The sequence below is a fragment of the Gallinula chloropus genome (genome assembly GCF_964237585.1).
Source record: "Gallinula chloropus genome assembly, chromosome: 23".
NCBI lineage: Eukaryota > Metazoa > Chordata > Aves > Gruiformes > Rallidae > Gallinula > Gallinula chloropus.
Window position 1 is genome coordinate 5,111,294 of NC_140108.1, and position 17,787 is coordinate 5,129,080.

The window sequence follows — 17,787 nt, forward strand, 5'->3', positions numbered from 1 at the left end:
ACGATACGCATCGCCAAAGCATTAATTAGCTGGGTGGTTTATCATTCCCTCTGATGGGTCCCTGCTTCCTTAAGGGAAAATAACTAACAGGATACATCTCTTGGTGTCCAACAGCATTTTCCCAGCTGTTAACTGCACGGTTTCAATGGGTTCTGAAGCCACTCAGCTCTTTCCAACATCACTGCCTGCCGCGAGGACACTGCATGCCTAAAAAGTCACCCAGATCTGAGGGAAACCAGCTCTCTGTTGGCTCCTGCCCCTCATCATCACCTCCTTCTTGGCAGTTTTAGTCTATTCTTGCTCTTTGCAGGTCTTGCTGTGAATCTAGGGCCATGGAGATGATCAGAGGGCTGGAGCAGCTCCCCTACAAATGAAAGCTGAGGGAGCTGGGCTGGTTCAGCCTGGAGAAGAGAAGGCTGTGGGGGGACCTCATTGCAGCCTTCCAGTCCCTGAAGGGAGCAGAGGAACAGGAGGGGAATCGGCTTGTTAAAGGGCGGAGATTGGCAGGACAAGGGGGATGGAGTGAAGCTGAAGGAAGGAAGGTTTAAATTAGATATTAGGGGGAAGCTCTTTCCAGAGAGAGTGGTGAGGGGCTGGAACAGGCTGCCCAGAGAGGGGGTGGATGCCCCATCCCTGGGGGTGTCCAAGGCCAGGTTGGATGGGGCCCTGGGCAACCTTGTGTAGCTCCAGGCCAGGAGGTTGGTGGCCCTGCCTGTGGCAGGGGGTTGGAGCTCTGTGATTCTTGGGGTCCCTTTCCAACCCCTGCTGCTCTACAGTTCTATGATTCTAGGATCTGTGGGGCGCACACACGCTGTGGAAAGGTCTCCCAGTGAGCTGCAATGCTTTGCTGCAGATTATTCCTTTAAAGGCAGCTCAGTTGGATGCACCAACCCAACCCAACGTCAGCAGTTGCAGCTGTGCCCTCACAACCGAGTACAAGAGGTGTTTTCCCGTAACCTCAGCAGTGAACACAGGCCACACTCTACGTAAACTGAAGCTAAAGCACTCTGCAAGAGATAATCCTTTGAGGTGTTCCTTTGAGTCACCATTTTAGGAAAGCGCCTCCACCCAGTACCTTTATTTTTCACCCAGGAGGTGCCAGCAGCACGCAGGCCCGTGACACATTAACAGAGCCCTTTGAAGAGCCTCCAGTTGCCTCACCGAGCCCAGCTCACAGGTGCTGCTGGAGTTTCAGCAAGGGGCTGCTGCTGCACGTGTACTTTTAATGTAAATATTGCCCATCAAGCAGCGTTGTTTCGATTTCCAAAGCTATTTGAGCGTTCCTACAGCTTTACAGCAGCTTTGCTGGGAGTTTTCTGCCTGCCCTGAGCACGGTTCCCATCCGGTCCCATAACTCAATTAAACCTTCCAGCGGGTCCGGGGGCAGCGGTTGGGAAACGCTTATTTAGTAATTTAATTGTTGGAATATCAACGCCGTCTGAGGCGGGGGCCCTGCGTTGGGATAACAAGATTCACCCCGTGTAATTAAATCTTGCCAATCAAGAGGTTTCCCCGAGAGCCGGCGGTAGGGCCGCAGGGAGCCGTTCACCGGGCTGAGCGGGGGCCGCCCCCCACCCCCCCGTGTGCCCGCTGTGGGGACGCGCTGAGGGGCCCGCTGGGGCGTTATGTGTGGCGGGAAGGGGGGTGTCCAGCCCCCTTCCAAAACTACACGTGGAGGGACCCTTCGCCCCGCATGCGGCAACGCGGGGCGGCGCCTGCGGGAAGCGGCGGGGCCCGGGCGGGGCCCTGCGGGAAGCGGCGCGGCTGTTGGGCGGGCAAGAGCCCGGGAGAGGCGGGGCCCGGCTGGGGGAGCGGCCCGGCGGCAGCGCGGCCCGCAGCCTCTGGCGGCGGGGGCGTGGTGAGGTGGAGCCGGGTCCCCTGCGCTCCGCCCCGCGCCTGCGGCCGCTCAGTGACCGGGTATCGCCGGCCGCAGGAGCGGGAGGAGGAGACGGCAGCGGTGCCGGTACCGGTCTCCCCTTCTTCTCTCCTCAGCGCCCATCCAGCGGCCTTCGCGCTCCCCGCCTCAGCGACCGTTAAACCGCCGCTTCCGGCCGCAGCCCCCCCCAACCCCCCGGCCCGCTCCGCGCCTCACCTCACCCGGGGCCGAGGCGGCCCCGCCGGGCGATGAACTCGCTGCTTTTCGGGGAGATGGCCCGCGCTTTCGCCCCCGGCGCGGCGGCCGCTTCCTGCCCGCTGGGGCCCGGCAGCGGCGGCGGCCCCGGGAGCCCGGCGGCAGCGGCGATAGCGGCGGCGGCTGCGGCGGCGGCGGCGGGTGGGGGCGGCGGCCCGCCGGTAACGGCTGCGCTCCGTAACGACCTGGGCTCCAACATCCACCTGCTGAAGGGGCTGAACGTGCGGTTCCGCTGCTTCCTCGCCAAGGTCCACGAGCTGGAGCGGCGCAACCGGCTGCTGGAGAAGCAGCTGGCGGCCCAGCAGAGCGAGCGCGACCGCCGCCTGCGCTACAAGACCTTCTCCCGAGACCAGGCCGTGCAGACCGACTCCGGTACCGCCCCGCTGCTGCCGCCGTCGGGCCCCGGCCATGGCCTGGCCGCCGGTCCCCTCGCCTCGCCTCCTCACTACAGCCGTTTGCCCGGTACCATCTGGAGTTACACCCAGGTGCGGCGTACCGGCGGCGGAGGGTTGGAGACGGTACAAGGGCCCGGTGTCTCCTGGATCCACCCGGACGGCGTCGGGGTCCAAATCGACACCATCACCCCGGAGATCCGCGCCCTCTACAACGTGCTGGCCAAAGTCAAGCGGGAGCGGGATGAGTACAAGAGAAAGTGAGCGGCTTTTGGGGCGGGGGGAGGCTGTGGGCCTGCGGGGAAGGATGGAGGGGGGGGGTGGGGGGGTGGGAGGATGCGGGCCGGCAGCTCCTGCAGTGCGGGGAAACGGGCGAGTCCCGCCTTGAGGTGGAGGAGGAATGTGGGGATCTTAGGGGGGAGAGCCCAGGGGACAGGGCTCCCTTCTGGGGAGGATGCTCCCGGGATGCTCGCGTGGGCTTGGGGAAGGCTCTGCCTCGGGTTGGAGGGGGGGGGGCTGCACCTCGGCTTGGCGTTAGGAAAATTGTAGGGTCCTTCCCTGAGAGGATGGAGAGCCTTGAGCTGAAAAGCAGCCTTGTCAGCTTATGGGGGGGGGTAATAATTACTTAAATTCCTTTCTGGAGAAGGGAAACGACGTGTTACTAATGTTGCATTGCATAGTTACGCCTAAATTTAGCTTCCCTTCATTTTTCTGGACTAATCACTCTGGTAGTCGGTTTTGTGTGCCAGCTCTCCCGAAATTAGCTCAGTGCTGCAATATTTGGGTTGCAAATACCGCAGGGGAAGGTTTTGCACTCCCAAGATGTTCCTCCGAATTAGTCAAAACAAAAGCCGGAACGACAGCCTTGGTGTAAACCCTGGTAATCTGCAGGTTTCTCTGAAGTCTCTTTGGGAAGCCCTGGGGTTTTAAATGGTGCTGTTCTTCCCCCCACGGTGATGGATGGCGTTCCCTTCGGCTCGCTGTGTTCAGCCGAGCTGTGGCAGAGATGGAGGCCGGAGGAAGAGGGAGGGAAAAAAAAGAGGTAGTTGGGATTCTGCAGGGAGATTCCTGCATTGTCTGATGAGCTGCCTGTCCTTTGGGGCTGGTGTAGGCTCTCCCTGTTGGAGTTTGGTCATCTTTAGGCTTAAAATGCGTTTCTTCCTCTCTTAGCCTTGTGTTTATTTATTTTTTTTCCTCCTGTGGAACAGATTTCATCCGTTCTTACAGGTTTTATTTGTGGAGGCAGCCGGCGTTTCTGGGCTCTGTGGCCTGCTAGCTGGATTTCTCCTGGCTGGGTTAACAGGACTGCAGTGTGCTCTTTGCATACCTCTAGAAACCAGCTTTGATAACAGACCTCTGCTTGGGAATCCACTCTGTTTAGAGGGGTTTTATAGGCAGGCAGATACTGCTCAGCTTGTAATTTCTGGCTTATTTGTTCACTGAAGTCCCAGCTGCTTTTTCGTGGGTCTTAAAGCTTGTGTGCCTTGATTGCTCTGTGGCTGGAGAACCTCCTGAAGCTGGATGGAAAAAGAAGCTGACCTCTTTCTTATTTTCCTTTTTTTTTTTTTTCCAGTCTCATAGTAGCTGCCATCGTGGCACCAGCTTGTTTTTGTTTTTTAGGGTTGGTACCAAGGAGATGGGGTTTAGTGGTACTACAGAGGAAGTTGCTCTTGGTGGTGGTGGCTTGGTTAAGGAAGATATGTGTTGCGTGTGGGTTGTGTCACCAAAAATTGGGGATACTTCTCCTTTTTCATGGATATGTGGCTTATTTATTTTTTTCCCTAGGGCAGAGGAGACTCGGGGGCTGCTTGTGCTCAGTCTTTCTACTCCATCCGTAGTGATTCTTCCTGTTCTGCTTTCACTCCCTTGTGTACAGCAGATTTTCACCTCAGCATCTATATTCAGGTGTGAGTCCCTGCACACTCACAGGGATTGCATAAACCAAATAAATTCAGCAGAGCAAAAGGGCCTCTTTGTAGACAAATCGCCAGTCTTACTCCTGCTGCCTTTCCTGCTCTTGAAACAGGTTTTTCTCCTGATGCTTTGAAATAAAATGTGATTACTGCATATCAACACGTACCACACTAGTATTCTCCCCATCTGCAGCGTGTCTCTTGTGGTATGTTCATCACTTGTGTAATTGAAATGATTATTCTGCTCTTCTGTGACCTTCACTGCTCAGGTGGACGTCACCCGTTAAGCTCTCTGGGGGTGGCCTCCAGCACTCTTTTGCATGTTCACAGGGTAAGACTGTGCTGGTTTAAATTTCATTCCCCCAGTCAGGGTAGATGAGTCAATTGGATTTCATTATCATGAGCTAATGGGGTGTTGCAGTGTTTGTCAGCAAACCCATAAGGATCGGTACCAGTGTTTTCTTGTTTGGTTTTGCAGGGAAGGGGTTCTTGGTGGGGGCATGTTTGCACCTACAGAAATACAGGCTTGGGGTTTACCTTGTTGTGTTGTGAACGCTTTGATGATGGGATTTTATTTAGGGGAAGTGAGCTCCGAGTGGAAAATCAGCCTTGTGCCCATCTCCTGACACCGTTGTTAGGGCCTGTGGGAAGTTAGGTGTGTGCACAAGTTTCTACCACAGGTTTGGGATCTGGCAGAGATTCTTGTGTCTAAAGACCCCTCAGGCAGCCCCTCCTTGCAGCAGGCAGGTGGTCCTTTGAAGTGATGCTGCTCCAGAGCGTAGGTAGCTTGGTGTCGGAGACACCCTGTTTGCAAGATGTACCAGAAAGGTGGGTTTTTTGGGGGGGTTTTATACACTGTTGTTGTTTCATACCAAGAAAATAACCATTCTGCCTGGCTGGAGAGCCAGCAGAACATGGCAGCCTTTCTGAAGCCATCAGGCCTTGTGACCTGAGTGATAAGCCACCAGCTCGGTACACCAGAAGCAGATAATGATGCCTTACATCTCCTGAAACAATTGAGGTTGGTTTTCTTCCTTTCCAGGATGAACCACTGGATTAAGAAGGGTATAGCTAGCAAATATGTCTCGTTTGAAATGCTCAGCTTCCAGGAAAACACCAGGCAGGTGATTAATTGCCAAGTCAGGGAATACACAGCTCACACGTGATGTGTCTGTGGCTGAAAACACAAACTCCTTGATGTCATACTTGTGAACTGAAATAATGCAGTGCTGGAGTTCAGAGGTGAAATACTCCCTTTTGTTTCTCTTAAAGGTAGCTTTTGCTGCTGTTCTTCAAAAGAATACATGATCTTCCACTAAAATGGTCTTTCCACTGAAATTCTGCCTGTGCAGTTTTGGGGATTACCAGTGGCTTTGTTGTAGGAAAAGATGTTCAACTCCTTCCTTCTGTTACCCAAAATATTTTTGCCTTGGACATCCTAACCCAGGAAACTGGAGTTCTGAGGTTAGCAAATACCAAGAGTGCGTGGTCAGGACAGCACCTAGATCATGTTTTACTCAGGTTGTTATTTATATTTGAGCTAAAAACTAGAAAATGTTCCCCCTTGGGAGTCCAACAGGTATTTCAGACCAAAACAACCCCTCCTTTTGATGATATTTTACACAAATTATATATACACTTTAATCTTTTCTGCTTAACTTGTTGTCTTAATCTTATAATAACCTTTTTTTAGTATTGATTGTGATTTTACACCATGGATTATGAGTTCAGCAGAGAAGATTTATGGGAAAAATAAGCTTTAATTATTTTTTTTTCTCAAACTGTGAACACTTAGAAGAGCTTTTGGCCCTGGATCTGATTCCAAATCCTTCACAACCTTTTTATCTATCACTACCCTTCTAACAAGAAAAGGTAAAACTGTCCACTTGACATGCAAACCAGCTCAGTCAAAAACACTTTCAGGGACAGTTAACTGGAAATGGAGGTAAAGGGTTGTTGGTTTTCTTTTCTAGACAGAGAAATAAAGAAATCAACAGTGCTGCTTCACCTCCTTTAAGGGGAGATTAAACCACTGTGGATTTTTATGTGACCATGTTTGAATCTCAGATCTGTCTGTCCCACTGTCCCTGGGTACCCAGCCTCATGGAGAGGGATAAACACATTTAATTTCAGGCATGTTGGGTTCCTGTGATCCATGGAGGTTATTTAGAAGAAAAATCTGTTTTCTGATGAGCAGTTGGGATTTGAAGCCTCCACAGCCCATCCTTCCCAAACTGCCCATCCCTGATACCTGCTTTGGGTCCTCAGGCAGCTGAGCTGAATGTGGCCTCAGCATTTCTAAGGATGGATGATGCTCTGAATTTTTGTTGATAAGATACTTAAATCTGCTTGGAGGAAATAAATGTGGCTTTACCCTCCCATTAGTCAGTTTACATTGCCAGTGGGGTCTGCAGTGCTGACAGCCTGTCTCCTGGCTAGGGCAGGGTGTCAGAACCCACGCAGATGGGCTATGTCAGGCAGTGATGCTGAGGATGGTACGCAGACCAGGCAAGCAGCAGCTCCTTTGGGTGAGCTGCCTTCACCTCCCAGCCTTGCACAGAGATCTGCCTTGAAGATGCAAGTGCTTGGCTGTGTGTTACGACAGTCAGAATGCTGCTGCGTGCGGCCAGCGAGGCTGCTGACTCGGTGAAAACCTTCTGCAGTCATTCCCTGGATGGGTTGGGTTTTATTTCCCCCCCCTGCAAGAAGGCAGCTGATGTGTCTGTGGAGAGCTTTAGCCTGAACACTTGAATAGATTTGTATATTATGGTTTCAAAATTGCTCTTAATTGGTGCAGATATTGAATCTGCCAGATGTTGGGTGTCTTTTTTTTTTCCAGCAGAGACTTAACTGTTACTAAGGGTTGAACTGGAAATAATTGTTTTACCTCAGGATGGTATTTCATTTGGAAGATTAATAAAGTCCACTCGAAAAAAGAGATTACCTTAAATTTACTGCAGCTGGAAAGGACAAAGATTATCATTGTCAGAGGCAGCGAGCGTCAAAACTCCCTGGAACCTGGTCTTTCTAAAGAAGGGAACTTAATAAAAATGTACTTAAGATAAGCCCTGGAGGAATGTCTGAAAACTTTTAAAGCTAAAATATCAGTGGTAACAAGATGCAAATGTTACACATAGACCCAATAAAAAACAAATAATTTTTTTAGCCCCATGGAGGAATGTAAGCAGCCTGCTAGACCTCTGCCCGTGTTTCAATTGGTTACAGAGCTGGTAAAAATGCAGTCTCTGTGTCAAGCTCTACCCCTCTCTCTTTATATATATTTAATTTGGGTATTTCTGCTTTGCTTTTTATGTTTTAAAGGGGTAGTTATGTTTCAGTGTGGCTTTACTGTGTGCCTTCCAAAGCAGTCACGCAGCCTGGTATTAGAGGTTATTTTTGGACACCCCTCATAAGATGTGAAGTTTCATGTTAAATATTTCCTCTGGTGAAACCTCATGCTGAGTCCTGCAAAGATTTATTTATTTTGTTTTTTCCTTGAGTTTTCTCTGTGAACAACTGATAAATTTGTCTAATGTGGGAGAACTTGGCTGGATCACAAAAATATACGTCCCTTCTAATTGTGGGCTGGGAAGTTGTACTGTGAGCTCAGCACCAACAACAATGGTTTGGTAAAGGACATCAGGCTTTTTTTCTTTCAGTGTGCAATCTTTGCTTCTGAAATGCCACTGCAAAGACATGCATTTACCTTGTATCCACAGCACTAACAAATCTCCAATTTTTGATTTTTTTTTTTTTTGCCATGATGTAACTAGAAACCTTGGACTTCTGGGTTGTAGTAATGTGGGAGAAGGTTTGGGAGGAGAGGAGCATGTTTCCCTTTGATCCTGCTTTCTAACAGTGCTCCACAGTGGAATCGTGGCTCTACTTTGTTAAATATTTAAGTAGATAAATCTCTCTGTGTGTGTCTTAAACTGGCTTGTGATGGGAGCAGCCAGGGAGGGCTGAGATACGTTGTGACTGGTTTGAAATAGCTGTCTTGGTTATTTATCCTGAACTTTATCTTCAGCTCTTAACTCTGAATTCTAATTAAAATAATGAATTTGCAGATGAACTAGATTGGATGTGGTAGAGAGAGAGAGAGAGAAAAATCACCACCTCGTGTTGTGGTTAGAGCTTCAGAGAAACTCAGCCTGAGCCTGTGCTGTGCTCTTCAAAGAGCAGCTTCCCCTGCTGCCGGAGAACCACGGGACTTTCGGGGTGTAGTTTGGTTTTACCTTCTGATTCCCCCTGTGACTCATGGTGGGAGGCTTCAGACTTTGTGGAAGCGAAGAACTGGACTTTCAAAGCACAGCTGAAGCCTTGAGTAGGTCTGGGAGCAAACCCCCCCTCAAACACCTCTCATCTTAAACCCAAATAATCTCTGGAGACCCTTGCAATTTAGGGCTGGGGTGAAAACAAACACAGAAACAAGTTATTTCTAGCTCTTTGTCATCTGTAATCATAGGTGATGCTGTTTGAGCGCTGGGTTTGGAGCTAAAGAAAGCCCTGAACCCTCACAGGGCTCCACAGCAGCTTTTTTGTGGTCAAGGTTTTGTGGTGATGCCCTGCTAGGTCTTTTGTTGGCTTCCTGCATATTCTTTTCTGTGACTAAATGTATTTATTTCCTTTTTAGCTTGCTCAAAATACTCTTTACCCTTTAGGTCTCCATCTTACTGTTTAAGACCAACCTTTTTGTTTGTCCAGGAAGGGAAGAGACTTCTTCCATCTTGGTCTTTAAAAATAGTTGAAAACTTCACAGTATGTATCTGTAGGAAGGGACCTTCAGAAGCCATCTAGTCCCATCCCCTGCCATGAGCAGGGACACCCTGAACTAGGGCAGGGTGCTCAGAGCCCCATGAAGGTCTCCGGGGATGGGGCCACCACCACCTCTCTGGGCAACCTGTGCCAGGTTCTCACCACCCTCAGAGGGAAGAACTTCTTCCTCATGTCCCATCTCACCCTGCCCTGCTCTAGTTTAACCCATCACCCCTCGTCCTGTCACTCCCTGCCCTTACAAACAGCCCTGCCCAGCTTTCCTGTGGGTCCCTGCAGGGACTGGAAGGGGCTCAGAGGTCTCCCCACATCCTTCTCTCCTGCAGGCTGAACCAGCCCAGCTCCCTCAGCCTGTCAGGGTAGCAGAGGTGCTCCAGCCCTCGGAGCATCCTCGTGGCCTCCTCTGGACCAAGAGGTCCGTGTCCTTCCTGTGCTGAGGGCTCCAGAGCTGGATGCAGCACTGCAGGGGGGTCTCCCCAAAGCAGAGCAGAGGGGGGCAATCCCCTCTCTCAATCTGCTGGCCACTCTTCTGGTGATGCAGCCCAGGCTGCCATTGGCCTTCTGGGCTGCAAATGCCCGTTGTTGGTTCCTGTCCAGCTTTGTGTACCCCAAGTCCTTCTCCACAGGGCTGTTCTTCATCACATCAACTGTGCACATGTGACCTCCCACCTTGCCACCTGAAGGACCACACCTCTGCTTCGTGATGTGTTTAAAATAGAAGGGGAAAATAACCTCATCTTAATATGGTGATAACTTGGTAGATTAGATCTTTCTGCTTCAAAGGAGGCTTGAAGAAAGCTGAGGTGCTGTAACAGTGCCTGCTAGTACATCACCTGGATGGCACAGGTGGAGGTAGGTGTTTGTGAAAAAGCTAGAATGGCTCAGTGATTTTAGTGCTGCTGCAGAGACACCGACTTTGTGGATTAACAAGGTGCTTAGTTTTAAAAACCTTTGGAAAATGAAATTATTAGCGTTTATTTAAAAAAAAACCCAAACCAAACCACCTTAAAATGTGTGGGAATCTTCCTCTTCTGTTTTTATTTGCTGTGAGTGGTGTTGATCCGTGTACAAAAATGACATCAACTCTGCTTCTGGATCTACTTCAATAACAAGAGCATGGAGAGCTCAGAGAATGGTGCTCTGTGCCCATTAATGATGCGTCCTGCTCGTTAATGACACAGAGCCTGGACTCTCTTGCATTGTTACTGTGTGAAAGTGAATCACAGAATGATGTGTTTCTTCAGCCTTTTGTTGAAGCATTTCCACGCTCCCTCATCTACATGTGACTTGATGGTTACTGGACTCAATTTGTTAATTTGAATCCCCTTCCAAGTAGATTTTTGGGGCTGAACCTCGTCACGTCTGCTCTCTGTGTCATGGCTTCAAAAATAACCCCCTTGCTGCATTTTGGAGCTTGTTCTCAATGGGGAAATGTTCAATTCTCCCTTTTTTGGCCTTTTCTGCCTGGAAACCACCGATGCACACGTTGCTGTAGAGTGAGTCTTTAGGTGGCTTGCATTGCTGCTGTTTGTAATGGGCCTCCAAGTTTAATCTTCCACCTCATGCTGGTTTCAGTGGATTTATTCTGAATTTCCCCTGAAAAACAGTCGAAAGCAAAACGTGGTGTTAGAGCCTGAGCTGCAGTTCTGTGTCACTTCAGAACTCTTTGTGCCAAACATTTGGCTTTCCCAATCTAACATGCTTTCATGAAGCTGAATAGAAAGCACGAAACCTTTCTGAACTTCAGATATGGGTCTGTCCTTTGTGGTTATCAGGACAAAGGTGTGCTGCTGCACTACAAACCCTCACTGCTTTGCTTTGATATGTAGGAGGGTTTGTGTGTGTAAACTGAGATATAAATCTGTGGAAGGCACGACAGTTCAGAGACTCTGTACTAAAACCAGGAATGCCAGGAGAGAGGTATGAACTCTGCCCTCTTTGTGTGGGCAAGTAAGCTCACTAATTTTACAGTGGCTCATTAAGAGATGTATAGCTGGGTTGGATCCCTCTTTACCCTGAAATGCAGCAATGTGTTTAGTCCGTGCAGTGACTCATGCTGGAATTAGAGAGCAAAGGGATCCTGGCTCAGTGTTTATTCCAAAGCCATGGTTTCAATGGAAAATGTTTCTCTGTCTGGATTTTTACAGGTAAAATTTGCCTGCCTGTGTCTGAGAGGAGAAAATAGAACTATGTATTTTATTTTTTTTTAAGTTAAAATTAAGTTTTCTCTGTATCAAAGAGCAGAATATAAGTGTAGCAAGCCCATGTCTGTTCATTCACTGCAGTCAAGTCCTGACTGGTTAATTAGTTAACACAAGTGTTAGATGTTGGTGTGGTGGTAAATACATAAATAGCTCTGTAGAACAGCATGGGTGCATTGATCCTATTGGAGTATTTCTAAGGGTTCATAAAGCTGTCATCACTAAAACAGCTAAAATAAAATTCCTCCCCTTGCAGGTCCAAAAAAGTTAAATAAAATCTTTATTTCCCTCTCCCCATACATTTCAGTAAGGCACTGGCCATATGGTGAAGCATTGGGCAGTCTGGATTCTGCTCCTGACTCTTCTGTTGAGTTTTTTCCTAAATGACTGTACCAGAATCCCTTCACCTTTGACTGTTTCTGGCATTCGTGCCGTTTTGAAATCCCTCTTCATTTTTCTTTCCTTTTTTTTTTCTTTTCCCGTTAAAGAAAGGGAGAAAAAGGGAGTGCAAAACACTTAAGAACTCCTTAATGCCCTGGAAAATGTTTTTCCACTAATCTGTATTCTTAGCCAGAGCGTTGAACTGCTGGTTGTCAGTGGGAGACCAGCTTTTCTTGTTAAAAGGGACAAAGTGACCCCGGGAATAAAGTCCCACTTGCAGAGATGCTGTACTGAGTTTTATCCTTTCAAGAAAGGCTCTGGGACGTAAGTAAGCTCATTTTGTGATAACTATCCCTGAAGGACAGCAAGCTGCTGGTGGTAGCTTGTGATGAATCTGCAAATAAACCCATTTTCCTCCATAGTTTCTCTCTCCCTTTTGGGAATTGGGTCCTTCCATCCATTTACATGCAATGCACTCGGACTCTTGCCTGTTAAGTTGCAATGGCTGGAAGGAATTCACTTTCTTAAGGTCTCCTAGGTATATGAGGGTAAAGGGTCTGGAGGGAAAGGCTCCTGAGGAGAGGCTGAAGACTTTGGGGTTGGTCAGCCTGGAGAAGAGGAGGCTGAGGGGAGACCTCATGGGGTCTGTGGCCTCCTGCCAAGGGGAGCGAAGAGGCAGGTGCTGATCTCTCCCCTCTCTTTGGGGACCAGGGATGGAACCCCAGGGAACAGCGTGAAGCTGCACCAAGGGAGGTTTAGGCTGGGTGTTAGGAAGAGGTTCTGTACTGAGAGCAGGGTTGGGTGCTGGAACAGACTCCCCAGGGAAGGGGTCACAGCCCCGAGCTGGGCTGAGGGCAAGAGACATCAGGTCAATGTCCTCAGTCCCATGCTCTGACTTTGCTGGTCCTGTGTGGAGCCAGGAGTTGGGCTCAATGGTTCTTCCAGGTCCCTTCCAGCTCAGGAGATTCTAGAATATGATCTCCAAGGTAAAATAATGGGAGCCTTAGTATCATCATGCCAGGGTGGGCTGAGTTGTTCTGTGCTGTGGGCAGGGATTTATTCCCCATGGTGAGCGATGATTTTTGGTGGGGTTTGGGGGCCACGACTGGGCCTTATTCTCTGATAACTGTAGGGCAGATGAAAGGTGGGGGATGAGGTCATTGTCCCAGTCACTCTGTTCCTTTCTGCTGACCTTTTTTTGCATGAAAACCAGGTTTATACTGGAACTCTTCTGTTGCCATCCGTAAATAGCACAGGGCTGCCACTATCAGTTTATACCCCTTGCTAATAATTTGTGGCATTTCAGGCTGCCTTAAATTCAGTGTTCAGTTATGAAAACTCAACTGCAATTTTCTCTGCAGCAGAAGGCAAACTGAGCTCATTCCTGTTCCGAGTCTGGGATGTGTGTCTTCAAGGGTATTCCTCTATTCATCAATGTTTATTTTTTTTCCCCTGCTTGTCTGTGAATTCAAGCACTAAACAATTACATTCTTAGGAATTTATGCAACAGAGATAGCAAAAGCAGCTATTATGTTTGAGTGAATTTAAGACTGCTCTTACAGTACAGACACTTAAAAATGCCTAATGGTGAATTTTATATCCTCCCAGCTGTCATCTTTATTAATTCGCTTCCATCTAAGTGGTGCTTTAATGGGCATTCTGTAAAGGCTAGTCACCATAATTAACTAGAAATACTAAACTATATTAATCTGCCCATTGTACTAGAAGTGATTAAAGCAGCTTAAACGGGGTGAGCATTCTTGTACGTCTTGAAGGACCATGAAAGTACTGTGTATTTCCTCAAGTGTTACAGGAGCCTTTGAAGAGCAATTTACTTCTTGCCCTTTGTTAATACTTCTGTTCTTAGAATCTGGGTGCTGCACGTAAAACCTACACTTAAATATATGTATTTACTTTCACAGAGGTAATAAAACTTGTAGAATGTAGATAAGGTGGTGGATGGAGAGGAGCACTCTTTGAGGACTTTGCTACGATCTAGGTGTGTATCCCCCTCACCCACCTGCCTTCCTGACTCCTGACAGCAGATAAGCATCACTCATTTTAATAAACAGTGTCCTTGATCTTTAATAGCCTCACTAAGTATTTAGTGTTAGGGCAGTGATTATGATCACTTCTAGCTCTCTGACTCTTAATGGATGTGGAGGAAGGAGGGAGAGCAGGTGGAGATAAACCTAAAGACAGGGTGAGGGGAGCGGTGAGGACTGGAGCTTCAGCACCACTTACTCTTGGCATTTCAGGCTGGAGAAGTGCAGAAATGAATGAAAATGTTATTACATTCCAGCAGTGTTTGTTTCCTTTCTGTGGAAGAGTAATTCTGCTCTGCTATCACTTGGCCTTATCAGAGCCTTCTGGAATTAGCTTGGGGTGATAACAGCAGGGTGGTTATCCCACAGCCAGCCAAGGGAATCACTACATATAGAAGGCATTTACTCATGGAAACAGTATGTCAAATAAAGACCTTTTATGAGAGAGGATGTTATAAAACCAGTGGTTTGAACTTAGTGCAGGTTACAGTCTAACAGCTAAGCTAAGCTTGGCTGATTGTACCTTTAATTACAAAGTTCAGGATTGCTTTTGGGAAATGAAGTAGTTTTCCCTGAAATGGGTGGTTTACCTGAATACTGAAATGGGAGAAGGTAGGAGTATGTGTTCAAAGGAGGTGGGTTTATGTGTTGGTAGATTGCAGTAGACTTTGAAATCAGTACTCTGGCTGATTGATTTGTACAGTGACATATTTCTTTTAAGGTCACCAGCACTGTGACCCAAATGCAACACGTGCTACTTTGACGTATTCCTGCAAGCAATCCTTCAAGAATGCAATCAGTTTAACTGGGGACTGGGGTTTTCTCCCAACTGTGGAAATAAGGCAGGCATCCTTAGCTTGCTCTCCAAAGTAATACTGGGTTTCATGCTGGCTTCCTGTGCAAACCCTCTTTGCAAGAGATCTAGCTGGGCATCCCTTTGGTGGAACTCCACTTGAAGCCCCCAGACTCAATGTGACTGTAGATGTTCCAGCTCCAGAAAATCCTTACTCGGTACAGAGAGCATAAGACCCATCATGCAATGGCAGCGCTCAAAACATTTGGGTTTTCCTCTTCCTAGCAGATTGCCATGAAGTCATAAGGTGGTTCTGAAAAGAAACAATCCTCACCCTTACATGGGGAAAAATTTCCTGTAGTTAAAAGCTTGCTAGATTACTTCTGAGAGCTGTGATGTAAGAATCTTCCATGTAGTCATGTGCATCAGCTGAGATAATGCACTATTTTAACTTGGCAGCCTCCAAGAGGACATTCATGAAAGCTTTCATTAGGTGTTTATAGAAAATAGAAAGGAAATTCATGCCACAGAAGTTTGCCTGTACTTTCCGACAGCTTAGTCTTAGATCTTATTATGGCTTTAAATCTCTTCTGTAACTACTTGTCTCCTCGGCTGCCAGACTTCTGGCGAGGTGGCTGCTTTTTGCTGAGAGACCTTAGCAGCAGGAGGAGGTGAGAAATTACAAGTGAAGTGTCCTGAGCACCATAAAAATACAGGAGTATTTTTAAAATGGTGATGGTGTATGTGAGAGCTGGCTTCTGTGACATCCTTTTTTAAGTTCCTGCAAGGCTAGGACTCTGTAGAATTATACTCCTTAGTTACAGTAGGAGTTCTTGACTATAAGTAGATTTCAAATCTGGTTTATTGTGTGCTTTTGCTTTTTCCTCCCATTCCAAAGCCCTCCTCTGTACTAATATTTTAATTTTTATCACCTCTTGGAGTGTCTCCAGTGCTCTGGGAATAAAAAAATGGGAAAGAGAACTGAGTATTAGGGGTTAAAAATAAAAATCAAAGAGGTGAAGGAAGGGGGGGAATACAGCTATCTGTGTGAAAAATGTGAATTCTTCTTGTGCTGCTAAACACTAAAGGGAGAACCTTGGACATCAGCTCAGATTTTGGGGTGCTGGGCTTCAGAAACCAGCCATGTCAGTCTGACACAGCCATGTGTGCTGGCCATGTGTTCAGTTTATTGATAATGGGTATTTTCTATTTCTCTTCTAAAACTCAACATGCCGAAGTGGAGGTAAAGGACTGAGAGTTTGAAGTAAGCGTGCTAGGGAGAAACGGGATGGGGACCTCCCCTGTTTTAGAAACCATCCTATACTGTGGTCTGATGACTAGTTCAATTGGTAGCATGGGGGACAGGAGTTGAAAGTTGTGTTGGGTGGCAGGAAAGCTATTATTTACTGCAGCTATTTCCTTGATGCTACTCAGCATGAAGCTTACAGTGGCATAATGGGGCTGTTTTGTAAAGCACTGGTGTTAGTAGGCTTGCATCTTAGCAAACTCTTAACACTGCATTGAAGACCTGGAATAAGATGGATTTACTTTCTTTTCTTGCTTTTAAGCCACTGAAGCTTCAGATTCTGGGACGGGCATGCTGGTGCCTATCTTGTGCTCTTTAAATACATTTGATTAAATTAAGAGCATTAAGCAATTTTTAAGTTTCCCTAAACAATGGCTGGATTTTTCTGTGATTATTACATGAGTCAGTTATAATAATCCCTTTTCATTGTGCAGTTTCGTTGCTGAAACTGAGCACTGAAGTATTGTTGGTAACTCCCTTCTAAACAACCCAACTTCCAATTTGCAGAAGAGATTTTTCTCGCTCCGTTCTGTTCTTCTGTAGCCTGTATTTATTTCAGTAATGATGGGGATGTTAGAGATGAGCTGTCCAAAGGAATCACATGGCTTTACTGGGATAATAGCAAGCTGTGTTCCATGGGCCAGGCTCTCTGCACAGGGTCCCTGCAAGCTTGTTTTGACCTTTCCAGTGCAGGAGACTTCAATTTGACAAGTTTTCTCACATTAGCACTTGTATCAGGCTATTTCTTTATGTTGATGGAAAGAATTTGAGACAATGCCTGTGCAGTAATTGCAATATGATTTCAAAGCACTGGATGGGCTGCTGTTTCCTGCCCTGCTACTGCAGGGTTAGCAAAAAAAATAAACCTACTTCAAGATGTCCAACTTCTGCTTCTCATTTGTTCAGAGATGCTTGTACGTATCTGTGTCGGACCCACATAATGAAATTTAAGTCCCCTTGCTGTTCTAGAAGTGGGTAGATAAACATGAAGCAGCTTCTCAGGAGGTGTAGAGAATACTGGGCAGCACTTTTACTGCTGCAGGAAGTAAACAACAACAACAAAAAAAAGACTTTGATTTTAATTTTCAAGTCAGTACTTTCCAGGCTCATAGTCTGTGTTCTGTTCTTTGTCCCTTGAAGTTTCACAGCATTTGTCCCTGTATTTGGGTAATCTTCCCTTCTAAGAGGAGGGTCATTAGGAGTAGTGAGTTAGTTTACTTGAATGAATTTCACAGTAATTTCATACCTATGCTGTGTGCCAAAGTGTTAGAACAAAACACCTGAATGTTTCACATACTAAATACCATAAAACCACAGCATGTTGATAGGTAAAGCTGTAAAATAAATGTATATACTTGATCAGCTGTCTCAAATGCATGAGGTTTGTCGTACTTCTGTTTGCTGGTGATTTCCTTACATGGGAATTCAGTATTTGATAATTAACTCATAGCTAGCAGCGCTCTCCAGCAATGTAATCCCATGCTTTTCAGATTACCTGTTTCAAAATGAGTCAGAGTAATTACTTTATCTGCAGTTGCAACAACAGTTTTACAGGGATGTAATGTTCTTTGCCTTGGCTGGTTCATAAGCTGCGCTTGCAGTTGTCTTCTGCAGGCCAAAGTATGCAGAGCTCTTCTGTGTACCCTTCCATGGCAAAGGAGATAAGGGTTTGCCATATTAATACCTGAAAATGAGCACGGTGCTGCAGGTTACCAGTAAATGGTTTGATCAGACAGAACTGACACCAGCATGGACTCTGCAGTGAGCTAAAAATGAGAGTGTAGTACGCCGGCTGCTGAGATCATCGGTCTGATCTCTGCAGAAATGGGATTGTTTCCCGATTGTGTTAGTC

At 47.2% G+C, this 17,787-nt stretch overlaps 1 protein-coding gene across 1 annotated transcript in view; it reads left to right on the plus strand.

Moving 5' to 3' along the window:
• Window positions 1–2,124: 2,124 nt before the first annotated feature.
• IFFO2 (intermediate filament family orphan 2) overlaps window positions 2,125–17,787 on the plus strand; it is a gene marked incomplete at its 5' end in the record, with an annotated part of 37,293 nt that continues 21,630 nt past the window's right edge. Inside the window, one exon of the mRNA XM_084274455.1 lies at window positions 2,125–2,783. Coding sequence (XP_084130581.1) covers window positions 2,125–2,783 — 659 coding nt within the window. The remainder of the gene's footprint in view (window positions 2,784–17,787) is intronic.